Source organism: Calidris pugnax, unplaced genomic scaffold (assembly GCF_001431845.1).
Source record: "Calidris pugnax isolate Ruff unplaced genomic scaffold, ASM143184v1 scaffold92, whole genome shotgun sequence".
In the NCBI taxonomy this organism is placed as follows: Eukaryota; Metazoa; Chordata; class Aves; order Charadriiformes; family Scolopacidae; genus Calidris; species Calidris pugnax.
In genome coordinates, this window is record NW_015090823.1 from 2,170,007 (window position 1) to 2,188,135 (window position 18,129).

At 43.4% G+C, this 18,129-nt stretch overlaps 1 protein-coding gene across 10 annotated transcripts in view; it reads left to right on the forward strand.

Moving 5' to 3' along the window:
- GRAMD1B (GRAM domain containing 1B) overlaps positions 1–18,129 on the forward strand; it is a 110,235-nt gene that overhangs the window by 64,697 nt on the left and 27,409 nt on the right. For 6 of the 10 annotated variants that reach the window (XM_014939968.1, XM_014939963.1, XM_014939971.1 and 3 more), the window contains 3 exons: positions 11,781–11,991; positions 13,487–13,507; positions 16,679–16,702. In XM_014939968.1, the coding sequence (XP_014795454.1) occupies positions 11,781–11,991; positions 13,487–13,507; positions 16,679–16,702 (256 nt within the window). The remainder of the gene's footprint in view (positions 1–11,780; positions 11,992–13,486; positions 13,508–16,678; positions 16,703–18,129) is intronic. The other 4 variants (XM_014939965.1, XM_014939966.1, XM_014939967.1 and 1 more) reach the window with 2 other exon arrangements.

Below are 18,129 nucleotides of genomic sequence, written 5' to 3' on the forward strand. Positions count from 1 at the left end.
CTTCAGGACAACTCCTTTTGAAGCTGGTAGGTTTAGGATGGAGCTTGTGATTTCGGCTCAGTAGGAAACTTCAAGCTGAATCTCAGAGATATATTTTACATTTTAACTTCCAGCTGGACAGTGCTGCTGCATGGTTAGAGCAAAGGAGAGATTACATGGAAAATATCAGGCTGAGGGGACATGAATTTGTTTTCAGAATGATAAAGGGAGGAAACATCAAGGATGAACAAAAGAAATTGATTTGATCCCAGCTTTGAAGATGACAGCATCTTCCATTAACTTACGAAAGCTGATGCTGATGAGCAGCAGGAGTGAGTGGGAAGATGTAAAGCTCCAGCTTTGTCTTCTGCTCCTGAGACACACAATATCCCTGTCCACCCCCGCTTTGTTGCTGATAAGATGTGGTGTGAGGCTCCGTTAGACGTTTAATCTGTGGTTTATAAAACCCCTGCCACAAGACTGGAATGTGTTCAGGGGGACCCGACCTGGTTCGAGGATAAAATCCTGGGATGCTTATAGTCTTGCTGAAGTTATAACGGGAGATGGGCAGAAAGGAAGAATGCTTGCGCTCTTCCGGAGGGAATCTAGGAGTTGTGTCACACCTGTGTCCTCATCCAAAACCGTGCATGAATCCTATCACTAGCTATTTAGTGCTATATTGCATTTTTCTCATGCTCCCTTGAAAAGATGGATGTGGATTGATGTATGACAGCAACGTTGTGTCTCCAAACCGGTGAAAGATTTTGATGTTAGCTTGGAAAAGATGAGGATTGAAATAAACAGGCTTGGATTTATTTGAATGTTATTTTTTATTCTCTGAGCTGTCAAGTTTTCGAACTGTTCTTCACATCGGAGATGGCTTAACAGTGTCCTTCATTCTTATATTTATTTTTTAAACAAGACTTACGAGCTCTGTCCTGTCCCACATTCCAGGCTCTGAAATTTTGAAGACAGCATCAGATACTGCAATTCTTGCTGTTAATTAGAAGAGCCATTGGCGTTGCAGTGGGGAGGAGAGTGAACAAAGCCGCTATCTGTTCCTCCTTTGGATGTAGAGCCATAGACCTCAGTCTGTGACCTGCAGGTGACCATGTTGAGGCTGTGTCTGAAGCAGACATGCCATCAGGTTCAGAGGGATGTGAAATTCTTATTTTGCATTTTTCCCCTTTATTGCTTCCCAGATTTCATGGTATTACCCAGCCTACTTTGTTCCTTGTGGTTCATCTTCTTTTGGAGCAAATGGAATTATATTGATTTGTGAGTGATGGGAGGGGCTTAGTGTATGATTTGTAACACGTGTTGGTTCTCTGCAACTTAATGATCCTTTCTAAATTATGACTGTTGTGTTATTGGATGGTATTATTAAGATCTGTCTTGTTCCATTTTGAAAACATTTTCCGACTTTTTCTTGGGATTTTTGCAATAACTCCCAAATAGGAAGGGAGCAGTGGAGGGATTGTTTCAAGCAGCACAGTGGGAGTTTCTGTAAGATGTCAGACCATTTGTCCATTGGAGTTGATAGTCTGTCTCTAGTGGTAACCAGTATCAGATGATTCAGAGAAAGACAATGACATTGTTAATAATACATTTGACCAACCTTGCAGGGCTGTATATGGGCAGAAGGCAGATTCCTTCCTAACGCTTGCAGTGATTTGCTAATCCCCTGAAGCATAATAATTGCATTAATTTTACCTCATGAATATGTAAACAGGCTATTGAATGTCACAGGAGGAGGACACCATTCTGTGAAATGTCAAAATAATCAGAGTAAATCTTTGACAAGGATGGACTTTTCTGTTAAAAACTAGTTGTTTAAAAAACATGAAGAAAATATACGATTCTTACCGTTCTTTTTAAAGCAATTGTCATGAAACACCGCTCGGTTTCTGTACAGCCTTACAGACATCATTGTTTTTAAATTTAATACTTTGGTTTTTGTTGATTTTACTAGGTGATAGAATGCAAGTATAGCATTTTGTTATTGCTTTTAGAGCGATTGCAAGCCCAGGGAATTGCTTGAGGATGTTTGGAGTTTTTCGTTCTTGGATTATCAATTTGAAGTGAGTGTAGGTTGGCGATGACCAAAAGTTGTTGCCATCTGCTTGCTGTTTGGTAGACTGCATAATGAGTTTCTGAATCTCATCTTTTTCCACTGATGTCAGCCTGTATCACAGAAAAGTATCTTTGTAGGAGTGTAATTAACCCCCTTGCTGGCTGCTTCTGTGGAGAATTAACTCTTTTTGTTCTACAGCCAGGCTTGAGGTGCCTTCTTGACCTTGTAGCTTTTTAAAGAGTTTATCAGTAGACTTCTGTTTTACGCTTGAGGATCTCCATCATTCTCGTTTAGGAAAGCTTGACTTTTCACAGCTCCCAGCTTTGAAGATGACAGCATCTTCCATTAACTTACGAAAGCTGATGCTGATGAGCAGCAGGAGTGAGTGGGAAGATGTAAAGCTCCAGCTTTGTCTTCTGCTCCTGAGACACACAATATCCCTGTCCACCCCCGCTTTGTTGCTGATAAGATGTGGTGTGAGGCTCCGTTAGACGTTTAATCTGTGGTTTATAAAACCCCTGCCACAAGACTGGAATGTGTTCAGGGGGACCCGACCTGGTTCGAGGATAAAATCCTGGGATGCTTATAGTCTTGCTGAAGTTATAACGGGAGATGGGCAGAAAGGAAGAATGCTTGCGCTCTTCCGGAGGGAATCTAGGAGTTGTGTCACACCTGTGTCCTCATCCAAAACCGTGCATGAATCCTATCACTAGCTATTTAGTGCTATATTGCATTTTTCTCATGCTCCCTTGAAAAGATGGATGTGGATTGATGTATGACAGCAACGTTGTGTCTCCAAACCGGTGAAAGATTTTGATGTTAGCTTGGAAAAGATGAGGATTGAAATAAACAGGCTTGGATTTATTTGAATGTTATTTTTTATTCTCTGAGCTGTCAAGTTTTCGAACTGTTCTTCACATCGGAGATGGCTTAACAGTGTCCTTCATTCTTATATTTATTTTTTAAACAAGACTTACGAGCTCTGTCCTGTCCCACATTCCAGGCTCTGAAATTTTGAAGACAGCATCAGATACTGCAATTCTTGCTGTTAATTAGAAGAGCCATTGGCGTTGCAGTGGGGAGGAGAGTGAACAAAGCCGCTATCTGTTCCTCCTTTGGAAGTAGAGCCATAGATCTCAGTCTGTGACCTGCAGGTGACCATGTTGAGGCTGTGTCTGAAGCAGACATGCCATCAGGTTCAGAGGGATGTGAAATTCTTATTTTGCATTTTTCCCCTTTATTGCTTCCCAGATTTCATGGTATTACCCAGCCTACTTTGTTCCTTGTGGTTCATCTTCTTTTGGAGCAAATGGAATTATATTGATTTGTGAGTGATGGGAGGGGCTTAGTGTATGATTTGTAACACGTGTTGGTTCTCTGCAACTTAATGATCCTTTCTAAATTATGACTGTTGTGTTATTGGATGGTATTATTAAGATCTGTCTTGTTCCATTTTGAAAACATTTTCCGACTTTTTCTTGGGATTTTTGCAATAACTCCCAAGTAGGAAGGGAGCAGTGGAGGGATTGTTTCAAGCAGCACAGTGGGAGTTTCTGTAAGATGTCAGACCATTTGTCCATTGGAGTTGATAGTCTGTCTCTAGTGGTAACCAGTATCAGATGATTCAGAGAAAGACAATGACATTGTTAATAATACATTTGACCAACCTTGCAGGGCTGTATATGGGCAGAAGGCAGATTCCTTCCTAACGCTTGCAGTGATTTGCTAATCCCCTGAAGCATAATAATTGCATTAATTTTACCTCATGAATATGTAAACAGGCTATTGAATGTCACAGGAGGAGGACACCATTCTGTGAAATGTCAAAATAATCAGAGTAAATCTTTGACAAGGATGGACTTTTCTGTTAAAAACTAGTTGTTTAAAAAACATGAAGAAAATATACGATTCTTACCGTTCTTTTTAAAGCAATTGTCATGAAACACCGCTCGGTTTCTGTACAGCCTTACAGATGTTATTGTTTTTAAATTTAATACTTTGGTTTTTGTCGATTTTACTGGGTGATAGAATGCAAGTATAGCATTTTGTTATTGCTTGTAGAGTGATGGCAAGCCCAGGGAATGGCTTGAGGATGTTTGGAGGTTTTCGTTCTTGGATTATCAATTTGAAGTGAGTGTAGGTTGGCGATGACCAAAAGTTGTTGCCATCTGCTTGCTGTTTGGTAGACTGCATAATGAGTTTCTGAATCTCATCTTTTTCCACTGATGTCAGCCTGTATCACAGAAAAGTATCTTTGTAGGAGTGTAATTAACCCCCTTGCTGGCTGCTTCTGTGGAGAATTAACTCTTTTTGTTCTACAGCCAGGCTTGAGGTGCCTTCTTGACCTTGTAGCTTTTTAAAGAGTTTATCAGTAGACTTCTGTTTTACGCTTGAGGATCTCCATCATTCTCGTTTAGGAAAGCTTGACTTTTCACAGCCCAGAGACTGCAGTGAGTATATACTACATACAGACTTAAATACATGCTTAAGTTCTTTGCTGGTTTGGGGACATAGTGCTCAGCACTTTACAGCATTAAGTGTGACATTTGCAATATTCTAAGTAACCCCAGTTTTGGGCCTCGCAGAATTTATTGTCAGGTAGGTGCTATGGGCTGCAGGGAGATGGGAGCAACTTCAGATTTGCTCTCGTAAAGCAAGGTCTTTTGAAACCTGTGGTGGAGACTGCCCATAAGCTTTCCAGACCACGACTTTCTTGAGGAAATTCTTGAGAATTTCTAAATTCTAAGGAATTTAGAAATACACTGCAGGAAATGGTGTCATTGATCTTTTCCTGCCATCTGAGAAGCTGGTGATCACAAGGAAGGTAGAGAGCATTGTGTGCCTGAAGCTGCCACTTGTTTAGATCAGCGGCCCTCCTTGTTACAAATCCCTTGGTACTCTTGGTAACACGGTGATTACTTCTGGCTAAATTCTAATTCACATCCTGCAACTGGCAGATTCAACTGGATTTGCTGTGTGTCTGCTTAATCTGTGTGTATCACTACCTGGGAGGAGAACAACAAGCTGCTGTTGAACAGGGTAGCTGCAGGTGCTGTGACACTGCTCTTGCCGCGAGCTGCTGTGTCTGGAGGATGGCTGATGGCTTCGGGGCATGTGTGATGTGGGAAAGAACTGTTGGAGGGTGCTTGGCTTAAACCCTGGGATGGCTGTGTTTTAGCTTTGGGAAGTTCTGGTAGGATGGACAGACTTTCATGTCAGCTCAGGACTGCTTGAATGTCATTCATGAAGAATTTATTTAACAGGCTCAAACAAAGTTAGGCTTTTTATTGAATTCTTCAGTAGAGCATTGCAAAGAGTCCTCGGGGTTCCTTTATAGCTGTAAAAATCCCAAGTTTAGCTTGTGGAGTACAAAGCTACTGCTTGCTGAAGTCTCTTTTTACCAGCGGGTCCAAATATTTTCTTTACAGGAAATATTCTGTTGGAGAAAGATGTTTGGCCTTTTTGCATCTTGCCGTGCGTCCTTGCTTTGTGGAATGTCAGTGGTAGGGTGTGAGACCAGGTAACTTGTCCAGGCATTGCCAAATGTTCGTTCTTTTCCCACCACCTAAAGAAAAGCTCAGTTCCTCACTGCACTGCTCCAGATACTGAGCCTTTTCCTCAATGTGACTGAACAGGGTTTGGCTTCTTCCTAGTCGCGGCACATTTGCTCGTGTTACTTTTATTGCAGCTCCAGCCATCAGACGAGGTGTTTCTCTTAGGCACAGTATGAACATAAACCAAGAAGATGCGCTCTGCCTTCTGTGCTTTCATATACTCCGTGCAGGGGTTTCACCTGGGAGCAAGGGGCTGCTGCTTTGGTGGGCTTGTTTGTGTTGTGTCCCTCACTTAATCTGTTGCATCTACTGAAGGGTGCGCTGCAGGGGTATGTGAGGCCCTGAATGCACTCTGGTCAATTAGGTCTGTAAAGCGTTATTTATTACTATTATTTTTTTTCAGAGTGTAGGTTGGCGATGACCAAAAGTTGTTGCCATCTGCTTGCTGTTTGGTAGACTGCATAATGAGTTTCTGAATCTCATCTTTTTCCACTGATGTCAGCCTGTATCACAGAAAAGTATCTTTGTAGGAGTGTAATTAACCCCCTTGCTGGCTGCTTCTGTGGAGAATTAACTCTTTTTGTTCTACAGCCAGGCTTGAGGTGCCTTCTTGACCTTGTAGCTTTTTAAAGAGTTTATCAGTAGACTTCTGTTTTACGCTTGAGGATCTCCATCATTCTCGTTTAGGAAAGCTTGACTTTTCACAGCCCAGAGACTGCAGTGAGTATATACTGCATACAGACTTAAATATGTGCTTAAGTTCTTTGCTGGTTTGGGGACATAGTGCTCAGCACTTACAGCATTAAGTGTGACATTTGCAGTTTTGGGCCTCGCAGAATTTATTGTCAGGTAGGTGCTATGGGCTGCAGGGAGATGGGAGCAACTTCAGATTTGCTCTCGTAAAGCAAGGTCTTTTGAAACCTGTGGTGGAGACTGCCCATAAGCTTTCCAGACCACGACTTTCTTGAGGAAATTCTTGAGAATTTCTAAATTCTAAGGAATTTAGAAATACACTGCAGGAAATGGTGTCATTGATCTTTTCCTGCCATCTGAGAAGCTGGTGATCACAAGGAAGGTAGAGAGCATTGTGTGCCTGAAGCTGCCACTTGTTTAGATCAGCGGCCCTCCTTGTTACAAATCCCTTGGTACTCTTGGTAACACAGTGATTACTTCTGGCTAAATTCTAATTCACGTCCTGCAACTGGCAGATTCAACTGGATTTGCTGTGTGTCTGCTTAATCTGTGTGTATCACTACCTGGGAGGAGAACAACAAGCTGCTGTTGAACAGGGTAGCTGCAGGTGCTGTGACACTGCTCTTGCCGCGAGCTGCTGTGTCTGGAGGATGGCTGATGGCTTTGGGGCATGTGTGATGTGGGAAAGAACTGTTGGAGGGTGCTTGGCTTAAACCCTGGGATGGCTGTGTTTTAGCTTTGGGAAGTTCTGGTAGGATGGACAGACTTTCATGTCAGCTCAGGACTGCTTGAATGTCATTCATGAAGAATTTATTTAACAGGCTCAAACAAAGTTAGGCTTTTTATTGAATTCTTCAGTAGAGCATTGCAAAGAGTCCTCGGGGTTCCTTTATAGCTGTAAAAATCCCAAGTTTAGCTTGTGGAGTACAAAGCTACTGCTTGCTGAAGTCTCTTTTTACCAGCGGGTCCAAATATTTTCTTTACAGGAAATATTCTGTTGGAGAAAGATGTTTGGCCTTTTTGCATCTTGCCGTGCGTCCTTGCTTTGTGGAATGTCAGTGGTAGGGTGTGAGACCAGGTAACTTGTCCAGGCATTGCCAAATGTTCGTTCTTTTCCCACCACCTAAAGAAAAGCTCAGTTCCTCACTGCACTGCTCCAGATACTGAGCCTTTTCCTCAATGTGACTGAACAGGGTTTGGCTTCTTCCTAGTCGCGGCACATTTGCTCGTGTTACTTTTATTGCAGCTCCAGCCATCAGACGAGGTGTTTCTCTTAGGCACAGTATGAACATAAACCAAGAAGATGCGCTCTGCCTTCTGTGCTTTCATATACTCCGTGCAGGGGTTTCACCTGGGAGCAAGGGGCTGCTGCTTTGGTGGGCTTGTTTGTGTTGTGTCCCTCACTTAATCTGTTGCATCTACTGAAGGGTGCGCTGCAGGGGTATGTGAGGCCCTGAATGCACTCTGGTCAATTAGGTCTGTAAAGCGTTATTTATTACTATTATTTTTTTTCAAAGTGGGTCAAGCCGTTTTGGCATTTCAGGCGCTGATTCCTGGTTCAATTGCAGGCCTTGGTCTCTATGGCAACTGCAGAAAGCGTTCGTCATGGCTGTGCCTTGGGCCGGATTCAAACTTCAGGGACTGAGCAGGAGCAGCGAGAGCTTTGACGGGCTCAGGGCAGGGGGGAGGCAAGTGCAGGCTTTTGGGTTTTGTGCCCATCCTTGCTGTGGTAGAGATGAAAGACTGAACTAACAGATTCTTCATGTTTTTCGTTGTGTGCACACCCGTGGAGTCCTTCATGTGAGAAATACTCAGCATTACCCAGCCAGCAGATAGTACGAGGTGGATTCAGACCTCCTGAGTGTGACCAGCGCTCTGCCACTGACTTAAGGGAGAGCCTAAGATGGTCCTCTGGAAGATATCTTTTTTTCCCTGTCTCTGCAAAGGTGATAATCCATCCATCCATAAGATAATATGTATGGATGGATTTAGTTTTATAAAGCATGCCAGAGATGCTAAGTGTCTGGAAAACAAACTTGGAGGCCAGAGCCTGCTTTAGATTGCGCTTGGCAGAGCTGACACCGGAACGTATGGCTACGGTAGCGTGAACTGAGCTTGGACAAAAATATATGTGCCAGCTTTAAGCTAGTGAGTGCTGACACTGCTCCTGTGTAGCTGCAGCAGCCTTGGGTTACTCAGCTGTGACTGAAAAACCCACCTGAGGAGCTTTGTAAGACCTTGGCTGATTAGGTTGAATCGGCCTCCGTAGCCGCACGCTGCTTAGCAGTGGCTGTGCCAGGCGTGTTAAGCTGTTTCTGGAGCATTGTGTGCTCAGAGTGTGAAAACCAAGAGTGTATCCACTCCTGTGTGTGAGTGAATGTGTATGGATGTATTTATTGCAGTCCACAGAAGACAAAATTTGTCTCATTTCCCATTTGATTACAATTTGAGTAAAAGAGCCGAACTTTTCAGCAGGTTTCATCTGAGTTTCACAGGTGCAGCTGTGCCCTGCTTTTGAACTGGTTGTTTTATGTTTTACTTTAGAAGCAGTAAAAACTCTGTGCTTCTTCATAACTGTAGCCTGAAAGCAAGCAGAACCTTGCCTGAATTTGACTTGGTCTTTATGGAGTTGCATGAAGCTGAAACTCAAAGTGAAACTCGTATGAACTCATATGAACTGAAAATGAGAAGGAGGTTGTGCATGATAAACACGGGTTTCGTAGAGCTGTAGGAGAAACGGGTACGCATCTGTTTGAACAGATTTAACACAGTGATATGTGACTCAGGAACATTAGCTTCAAACTCTTGCCTTGTATTTCTGGGGACTTCTTACATGAACCCGTTTACATTGAATCAAGCATGCTGGGGTCAAGATTTCGGAGATTTGATCAAACGCCAGATAAGCAATAGCATGGCATGAGCAGGAGCAATACAGCCTCAGAATGTACAGTTGTTAACCACAGAAATGGTTCAGAACTATTTCCATCTCTGGAAGCATTGCTGATGAACTTCAAGTCTTAGTACCATCTGCACATGCACGTGGTTGCTGATTGCAGTCGCTACATTAGATGCAACTATGCTGGGTTGTTAAAAAAGTGTGTACATCTTCAGCTGAACTTGAGAATTAGCAGCAGGAGGACAGAAGAAGTGAAATAAACACCCGTTTTAACTGGATCAGCTGAAAGTCTATGAAGAAACCTGATACTTTTGTGTATTTCAGTAAGCTAAGAAAACCCAGATAATTTTACTTCATGATGTATCTAAACTTTTGTTGGCAGTGCTGCTGGGAGAATGGTCCAGATCACCTTTTGCTCAGGCTTTTCTTTTGTTTCAAGTGGGATTTGGAGAGATTAAAGCTTGAGTATTGCTGCAGTTGTGCTGTACATGTAGGTAGTATTGGGAATGCCTGTGTCTTGGTCAGGGGAAGGGAGGACAGAATATGCTGTTGGGGTGTTTCACTCATGAGATGTGCCACTGTGAGTGACCTGTGAAGAAACAAGGTGAGGGGGGGAGTTACTCTGCTGGTCTTCTCACCAGGGCTAACTTGGGGTTTAGGTGGCATTTGAACAAGCAGCTTTTAATTATTCTGTATCTATATGATTCTCAATCTGTTAAGTAGAAATAGCTAACAGAGTGGAGTCTGTTATTTAATCCGTCTTTCTTTCAGCATACAGAACATTTTGCAAACCATTTTCTCTAGTCTGTTCTTTATTTATATGAACTTCCACATTTGATGTTCTTGGAAATACCTTCTAAGGGTTTTCAGGGAAGTGCCATGCTGCTGCTCTTGCCAGTTGCAAGCTCATTTTGTGTATGAGTGTGAAATTTGATTCTGTTCATGTTTGCAGAAGCAAATATGTTGTGACGCTTTCTGCAAATTGTTTTGTGAAAGTTTCATCACTTGTGTGTTAACACAAGCAGGGAGCAAATAAAGGATAATTTATGGTACCCGTTCATCTGGTACTGAACCAAACCAAACTAAACTTGGTAACTACTGGAGGAGTGTATTACATTATCTACCCAGAGCTGCTAACTAACATTTGTAAAATGTTTTTTGTATCTTCAGGGCTAAGAGGCAGATATGATTTTTATCTGAGAATTAATGAAGCCTCAGGCATGTATTCAACTTCTCTAGATTTTCAGAAAGGCAATGGTGCGTTTTAATTATCTCACTGTACATCCCGTTGTGAGAAGCAAGCTTCAGGTTGTTATATATGATTGGGCTTAAATTATAGACCTTAACATTTTGGTTGTACTAGCTTCTTTAATTCACTCCCTTACAGTTGAAATTTTTTCATCCTTTTTCTATCGCCTGTTCTTCTGTCGCTTAGAAGTGGTCTGATTTCTTTTGCTCAGAAGATAGCGGGGTACTGTAACAAACTCAGCATGGCAGAGTTAGCATCCTTGGATTATCCTTAGTTCATTTTTGGATCAGCCCAGGTCCCACTGTAACCTGCAAGTTGCAGAATTGAACAGTACCAGCTGGAAAGGCCTCAAAGATGTTTGGGCTCATCATAAATAAATTCGACTGCCGAAGGAAATGAGTTACATAGGGAAAAACAGATATAGTGTGTGGTATTTTGAAGAGTCTGGCAGGAAGAGGAGGCATCAAAAGAGAAGGAATAGTGAGGAAATCTGAGTTTTCCCATTCTGTATAAATATGTATGTAACTGGCTTTGTGATTTAGGTGTTAGAGCGTTTGCTGTAGATACAGGATGGGAAGTCCCATTTCTCTAAATGTTTCATAATTTCCGTAAAGCTCTGAAAGGTCTTACTTTTCCCCGTTATGAAAGGGAAACCTTTTTCTTTTCTTTCTTTTTTTTTCTTTTTCTTTTCTTTTTTTTTTTTTTTAATTGTGAAAGCTTTTTATGTTATAGCAAAACATTTTCATGCCCAGGTCTAACTGGTGTGGGAAAGGATGATTTGATACAGGAATGTACTGTCTGTCATCATGACTCCCAGTGCTCCATAGTTTTAGATAATCTTTGATGGAGTGCTTCCTAAAAGACATGATTCCGTTTTTGTGCATCCTGTAGAGAATGGTTACACTTGCTGAAATAAAATAGAGGAGGGACAGAGAGAGTGGGACTGTATTGACATCGTCCTCATCCTTGAGTGCAAGTTTAGGTTTTTTAAGCTCAGATCATCATTTTAAACTCTCAGAGCTAACAGGAGAGAATGAGTTCATTCTTGTAGGCGTTCATCTGTGGTCAGATGAATAGAGGAACAGGTGGAGAAAGACACTGGCAGGCTGTTGTAGTTCCCTCTGCCACTGGTAAATGGTAACTGTCTACAGCCTGACTTTACTGGGGACATAAGTTCTGAGTGTGGCATTGGGTGTATTTCTTCAGGAAACCATATTTGTCTGCTGTGCTAGTGGAGGAATCTGTGGGTAATGCCTCAGGCCTGGATGCGGTTGCTTTCTGTTTGAGCTGAAGATTATTAACCCTGCTCTTCCTTTCTTTCTTTCATTTCTGCAGTACTGCCAGTAACTCAAACCGCAGCACGCCTGCCTGCTCCCCGATCCTGCGCAAACGCTCCCGGTCCCCGACACCGCAGGACTCCCAAGGAGACACCATGGTGGAAAAAGGCTCAGACCACTCATCAGACAAATCCCCTTCGACGCCGGAGCAGGGTGTACAGCGTAGCTGTTCCTCTCAGTCAGGCCGCAGTGGGGCCAAGAATTCCAAGGTAAGGAGGGAGCAAATGACTTCGGTCAAGATGCGCATGTGTCCCCGGTTCTAAACTCTCTAATGTGGTACACTGGCTTTGTCCTGTGCCTAATTTTTTTTCTGGCTAACTTTCCTCCTTCTTCCCCCATCATACCTTTGAAAATTCCACTAGCTGGGAGGCATAGGTCAGACTTGAGCACAGCTCTGAGTCCATGAGCTGCTGATGGCTTGTCCTGCAGTTCTATAATGGCTTGTGCAGGCTAACCTTTCTGCAGTCAGGGCCTCTTTCCTTGGGAGGCTCTTTGGTTTTGAGAAAGACCTTGAAAATCAGCTGTTGCAATTACTTTATGTCATCTGGATCACGAAGGGTCATGGAACAAAAGAAGATTCCTCTGCACGGACAGCCTGTGAAGGCTCCTGTCTAAGCCCTGTGTTGAGAGGAGGTTCAAGTTGCACAGAATCAGCTTCCCTCCTGTCGGTGCAGTAAATGACAGTCTTGGCCAGCGTAGATGATACTTTCCCTAGAAAGGTACTGTGTCTTTTGACCATGTTAGAAACAGCCTTGTCTTTGCTGTACTGAGAAAAAAGTTTCAGGTTTGGGGACTCTTGATTTTCTGTGAGCAACGGGACCTGGTGAAACACACACAAGGGCCTTGGGAGCCCAACATAACCTTTGATTATAACCCTACTGTCAGTGGCATATTACAAGATAGATAGCTGTCAGGAGCACTTGTGTTTTCCCACATTTTTGAAGTGAAATTTTTCAGCCTGAATAACTTGACGGTGTCACAGGCATAACTCCCATGGCTTGTGTGAAATGAGTTGTTTGATCTTTGCCCGATTTATTGCTGGATTGTGTCACCCACACAAGAATTCTTCATTCACTCCCCTTTGTGGTCACTGTCAGCAGAGGAAACAGGATTCACTGGCCCACATTGACTGGGCTGAACTGGTCTCTCGACACTAAGGAGGGAGCATGTGAGTTCAAAAGAAGGGGCGAAGGGTTTTCTCAAGATGAATCATTTAAGACGTGTCAGTTCTGAGGCTGTCCTTGAGGTCAGACTTGCTTCCTGCGCACACAGTAACCTACAATCAACACCCCAGGGCGGCAGGACAGGGTGACACCCTCATGTGTGATGGTGCCACCAGTCTGTCCCCAGAAGGAAGCCACGTGGATGGAAGGCAGGCAGGATGCGGGGCACGCTACGTTTATAGCCACGCTGGGGGATGCTCTGTCAGGGAGATGGCGTCCTTGGTAAGGGGGAGTCACAGAGACGAGTTGCATTGCCCTGGCCCATAAAGTGCTGTGATTTAAGGCCATAGGAGTGCAATTTTTACCAACGTGGTGACTATGAAAGCTTGACTTTAATTTGTGGTGCTTTTCACAAGGAAGGGGGGGGATATAATGCTTTCTGTTGGGTTTGTGGGTTTTCCTTCTCTTGATTTGAGAGGTAATTTTTCTTCTTTCCTTAATTTCTCTCTTTTCATTCCTGCATGCTTTCTCTCCGATTAAGTCACACAAGCGCCTCTCCAAAGTAAGCCTTCTTTTTTCTCTCCTGTCCCTGTAGAATTGTCTCATTGCTCAGAAACCCTCCCTGTGGTACTGAGCGGTGACCCCAGCAAGGCATTCTCCTGGTGTGGCTGCGAGAATGTCAGCAAGAGCTCAGCCCGATGCCTGTAGCTTGGAAGCTGGTTTCACTTATATCACTGGGATCTCATTAATATTTGCTCACATGGTGTGAGAACTGGCCTGTTCATCGCACTCCTTCAATTACTTCCAACTGATTTTAGCCTTTGTTTTAAGGTTTGCTTTCCCTTTCCCTTGAAGTGAGCTGTTGTCTTTGCCAGGGAGAAATCTGCTGGCTTTGGTAGGCTGAACAGTACCGCAGTCCCTTCTCTTTCCTCTCTTCTTACTTTATGCCTTTCAGAAACAAGAGTTGATCTCTATAACTTCTCGTCTGCTTTTTATGATGAATAGCAGTTCTGTGGCCAGTGATCTCAGTTTACTGCCCTTGCACGCTTTCCTGTGTGATGTAAATATTAAAGATCAGTGATTTCAAATGAACCCAGCTTAAACCTGTTAGAACAGACCTGTCCCAAATGAATTGTGAGAATTCATGGGCTCGCTCTGAAAGGAAATAAGTAGAAGATCTCTCCTTGGGTGCTTGGATTGGAGATAAGCTCATTTGAGATTTGATCTCACATCTCTACACTTCCCTCAGAAGAGTGTAAAAATCAGAAACGGAGATGGGATGCTTATTGGACAGAGTGCCAGGCTGCTGGCATTTCCACATGGATACAAGTAAAGCTAAAACCAGAATGGCTTGGATGGCTTCATAATCCACAAAATCAATGCCTTGGCCTTCCCCCAGTTGATGCCTTAGGTTTCATTCTAGGCGAGCTCTCAGAGAGTAGTGAAGTCTACAGAGCTGGCTTACTGTTTCTCCTTGGTCATGATGCCTCTTGTAACCAGCCTGACCTTGCATGATCGCTGGTGTCTGCTGGAAGCTTCTTTATGTCTTTTTTTTAGACAGATTGTCTTTTGCTTGGTAACTGTAGCTTGGATAACTACAAACGAGGACTGGGACTAACATCTCAAGTGAGATGTGAAAGGAGTTCTATGGAGTAGCAGAGTCCTGAAGGGATTGCTGGTGAGTAGAGGTGTGTGGGTCATGGCTAGGCTATGGCAGGCTGGAGGCGCTTTGCCTGAGCTATGGAGAGGTTTGTTAGGAGAGGGACTGGGGGGAAGAACATTAGTAGAGAGTGATGTACGTGTAAAATGTATGTGTAGGGAGCCGATGCACAGACGGACGGGGATCCCAGGCAGGACTTCTGCCACTCTGCCAGGGTGAGCCTCCTGCTCTGCTCACCTACAGTCCGTGCAAAGGTTGAGCCTGAAGCCGTGTGGAGGCTGAATCTCCTCTGTGCTCCACAAGGTGACTTTCTGTGGTACGAGTGAGGAATCTCAGGTGTCATAAGCCCCATGTTCTCCCCTCACAGATGATGATGGTATCTGTTCAAGACAGGGAGAGGTTAGGAACAAAGAACTTAAGGACAAAGATTTTAAAATCTCTTTTCTCAGCCTCTTCTCCTCTCCCCACCCATCTTCTGCGAGAAGAATGGTCTGATTTTCCAACCTGTCTTGCTAATGAAATGAAACAGCTTGAGCCCATGAGTTTGATGCTGTGTTTATACAATTGCTGACAGATCTGCTTGAAGTCCCTTGCCCTCTTTTGTCTGTTGTGTTAATTGTCGTGCTGCAGTGTTGCCATCAGAGGGAGTGCTTCACCGGGAGTTTTTAAGCACTGGATTACATCTGTAGGAAATCTCTTCTGGAGCTTGCTTTTCCATGCTGTCCACCAGTGTGGCATAGACCAAACCACCTACAGGGCTCCACCAGCCTTAGGCTTTTACTGGCAAACGCTGCTGCTTCTGGAACAGCTTTCTGAACTCTGCAAAAAAAAAAAAAAAGCAACCCTTTTTTCAATCAGCCAACAATGAAATACGTATTTTTAACTCTTTTGCTTTTTCCCAAGGATAAAAGTGATTTCCTCTCCATTGCAAATCCTTCAGATTCCTTCCCACTGTCTATAGCTAATAATGAATGCTGAAGTTAAATATCAAGTTAGGGAAAAACATGATTTTTGATGTAGGCCCTGGAAATTGTAGAACAGTTTAGGTTAGAAGGGATCTCAGAAGGTCTCTAGTCCAAGCCCCTGCTCAAAGCAGAGCTGATGTGGTTAGATCAGGGTGGTCTAAAGCCTTGGCCAGGCACATCTTGCAAGCCTCCAAGACTGGAGATCCCACAGGATCAGGTCCCTGCTCCAGTGCTTAACCACTCTTGCTGTGAACAGGCTTTTTCCTTTTATCCGAATAGAATTTCCCTTACTGCAGCTTATGACTGTTGCACCTTGTCCTTTCAGTGTGCGGTTATGAGAAGAGTTTGGCTGTGTCTTCTCATTTACCCCTCCCATTGGGTGGTATAATCCCGCTTTAGGTAGTTGGTCATGAAATTCTGATTGTTTTGGACTGGGGTGAGGGATTTGGGAATAAGTTTCATCTATTTCTTTTGAGTTATTTGGTCATGGGCATTTAAAAGCCAAGTGAATAGCATAGATTTTGGAAGTACACAGGTCAGGAGAAACGGCTCTGGAATCTGTTCTGAGCTCTGCCCTCCCCGTGGTTCTGTGCCTCGGTTTCCCCAGCTGTGAAATGGACTTAGGGGTACCTCTAGAGCTCTCACAGCACGTCTTTTGCTTGGCAAAAGGTTTCCGTTCCCCTGGAAGCAGCAGTATGTAGGAGTGAGTTGTGATCCTGTTCCCAGTGATGCTAAAAGGTGGAAACTTCTGTTGGCATCAAGTTAGCTGAACTTCCTATGTGTGATCCACTGCTTCCCATCTGCACTGTAAAGCTGTAATCTTCCATAGCAGTATATGCAAATATGAGATCATTTACCCATGAAGGTTTAGAGATAACACTGTATTAATTAAAGGCTCAGAGAAAATACCCCCTTTTTTGCCTTCCTCAAGTTCTCCTAAGTTCTTCCTGGTTACAGCCATGATGTAACTATGAACTCTGGTATCTGCTCCTGTAGCATCCTCTCTGCTAATCAGTTACATCTTTTCCACTTCTGTGTGCAACTCCATTCCTCTGTTACTTATTTATTTTCTCTTTTCAGTTCTAATGCTTATGGTTTCTTTTTCCAGTATGACAGACTTAACCTGCTCAAAGTAAGAATATGTTTTTCCTTTTTCTTTCTTTTCCCCTTCCATTATACCCGTCTCTTGATTTTCACAGTTCTCATCCCCCTGTATGCTGACTCTCAGTGAGTTGAAAAAAAAGGTAAATTAAATTGAAGATAGATTTAAGGACTCAGATAGTCTCCCTTCTCTTTGGACCTCCTGTAGTCTGTTCTACCTGCAACACAGGGGTCAGGGAAAGGAATCTCCTCTTGTTTAGGACACTTTGTGGAGGCAGAAGATGAGGCTTGGATGTCAGTGTAATTGTATGGGAAAGCTTAAGATGGAGGAGCCGTAGAGCTCCTTTACAGAGGAGCCATGGTTTGGGGAAATTCGAATATGAGGGGGAAAAAAAAAGTACTGCAATTAATGCAGCAGAGGGGGATGAAACCCTGTTGCAGTGTGCTGGCACCACAACAAGTGCACCCTGATTTAGAAGACGCAGTGACAGCAGTGTCTCTGTTTTCTCCGTGCCAATTATAGTTTGGTTATGATTTTTTTTTCCCCAGGAATTTCTGAGTTACGCCTTTTGCTCATTAAGGCAGACAGATGGCAAAACAAATCTGCAGGAAAATCACTCTATCTTAGACCCTGTGCTCCTGAGGACAAGGTGGTGTGTACATGGATTAAGATTAATTCCCCTGATTCTTTTTTCTTTTTTTTTTTTTTTTAGTATAGGCTGAATTGCATAAGGCCTTTTTCTATGTCCTACTTGCAGCGAAGGATGACTTCAGTCAGACTCTTTATGAATGGAGGGTATGGCCAAGTGTGGAAAAGTGTAGGAAGTAAGAGGAAATTCATCTGGTTAGTTGATGAGCCATACTGTATATTCAGTTCTTCAGTTCATATTCTTTCCCAAAGATTTGGGGAAAGGCCTTAGAGGTGTTGTTCTTTTTACTGTCAAACTTGTGTATTTTGGTCTGTGGCATATACTGTGGTTCTGTGGGTTTTTTCCTTAGACACCAGTGCATGGAAAGTGGCAGAAATGCCCAAGGTTGCAAGGGATCCTGCAGAACTGTTGGCTCCGTGACTGAGATCCAGATGTCAGTGAGGTTGCCTGCTGGAGTGGCATATAGGGAGCACAGCAGACTGAAAGCAGGGAGGTCTAGGGCAAGAACAGTGTAAGCAACCCCATGTTTTCATAAAAATCTCTGGTCCAATCTGATCTCATTAACACTTTGCTCTTACTTTCCGATGGTAAACATCCTGTACGTCGTTGGTCCTGTTGTGGGCTATCCCAGTGCAGGTAGTTTCTGTGTTTCTGTGAATATGAACTTAACTCTGCGAGTGGAACTTCCACAGGCTCTGTTACAAGTTGGAGAACAGTTTTGTTTTCCTTCATATTCCAGACTGGGTATAAAGCTGTGAAAAATACTCCCAGTCCAAGGTCAGAAGCAAGATGACTTCCAAGAAAGAAA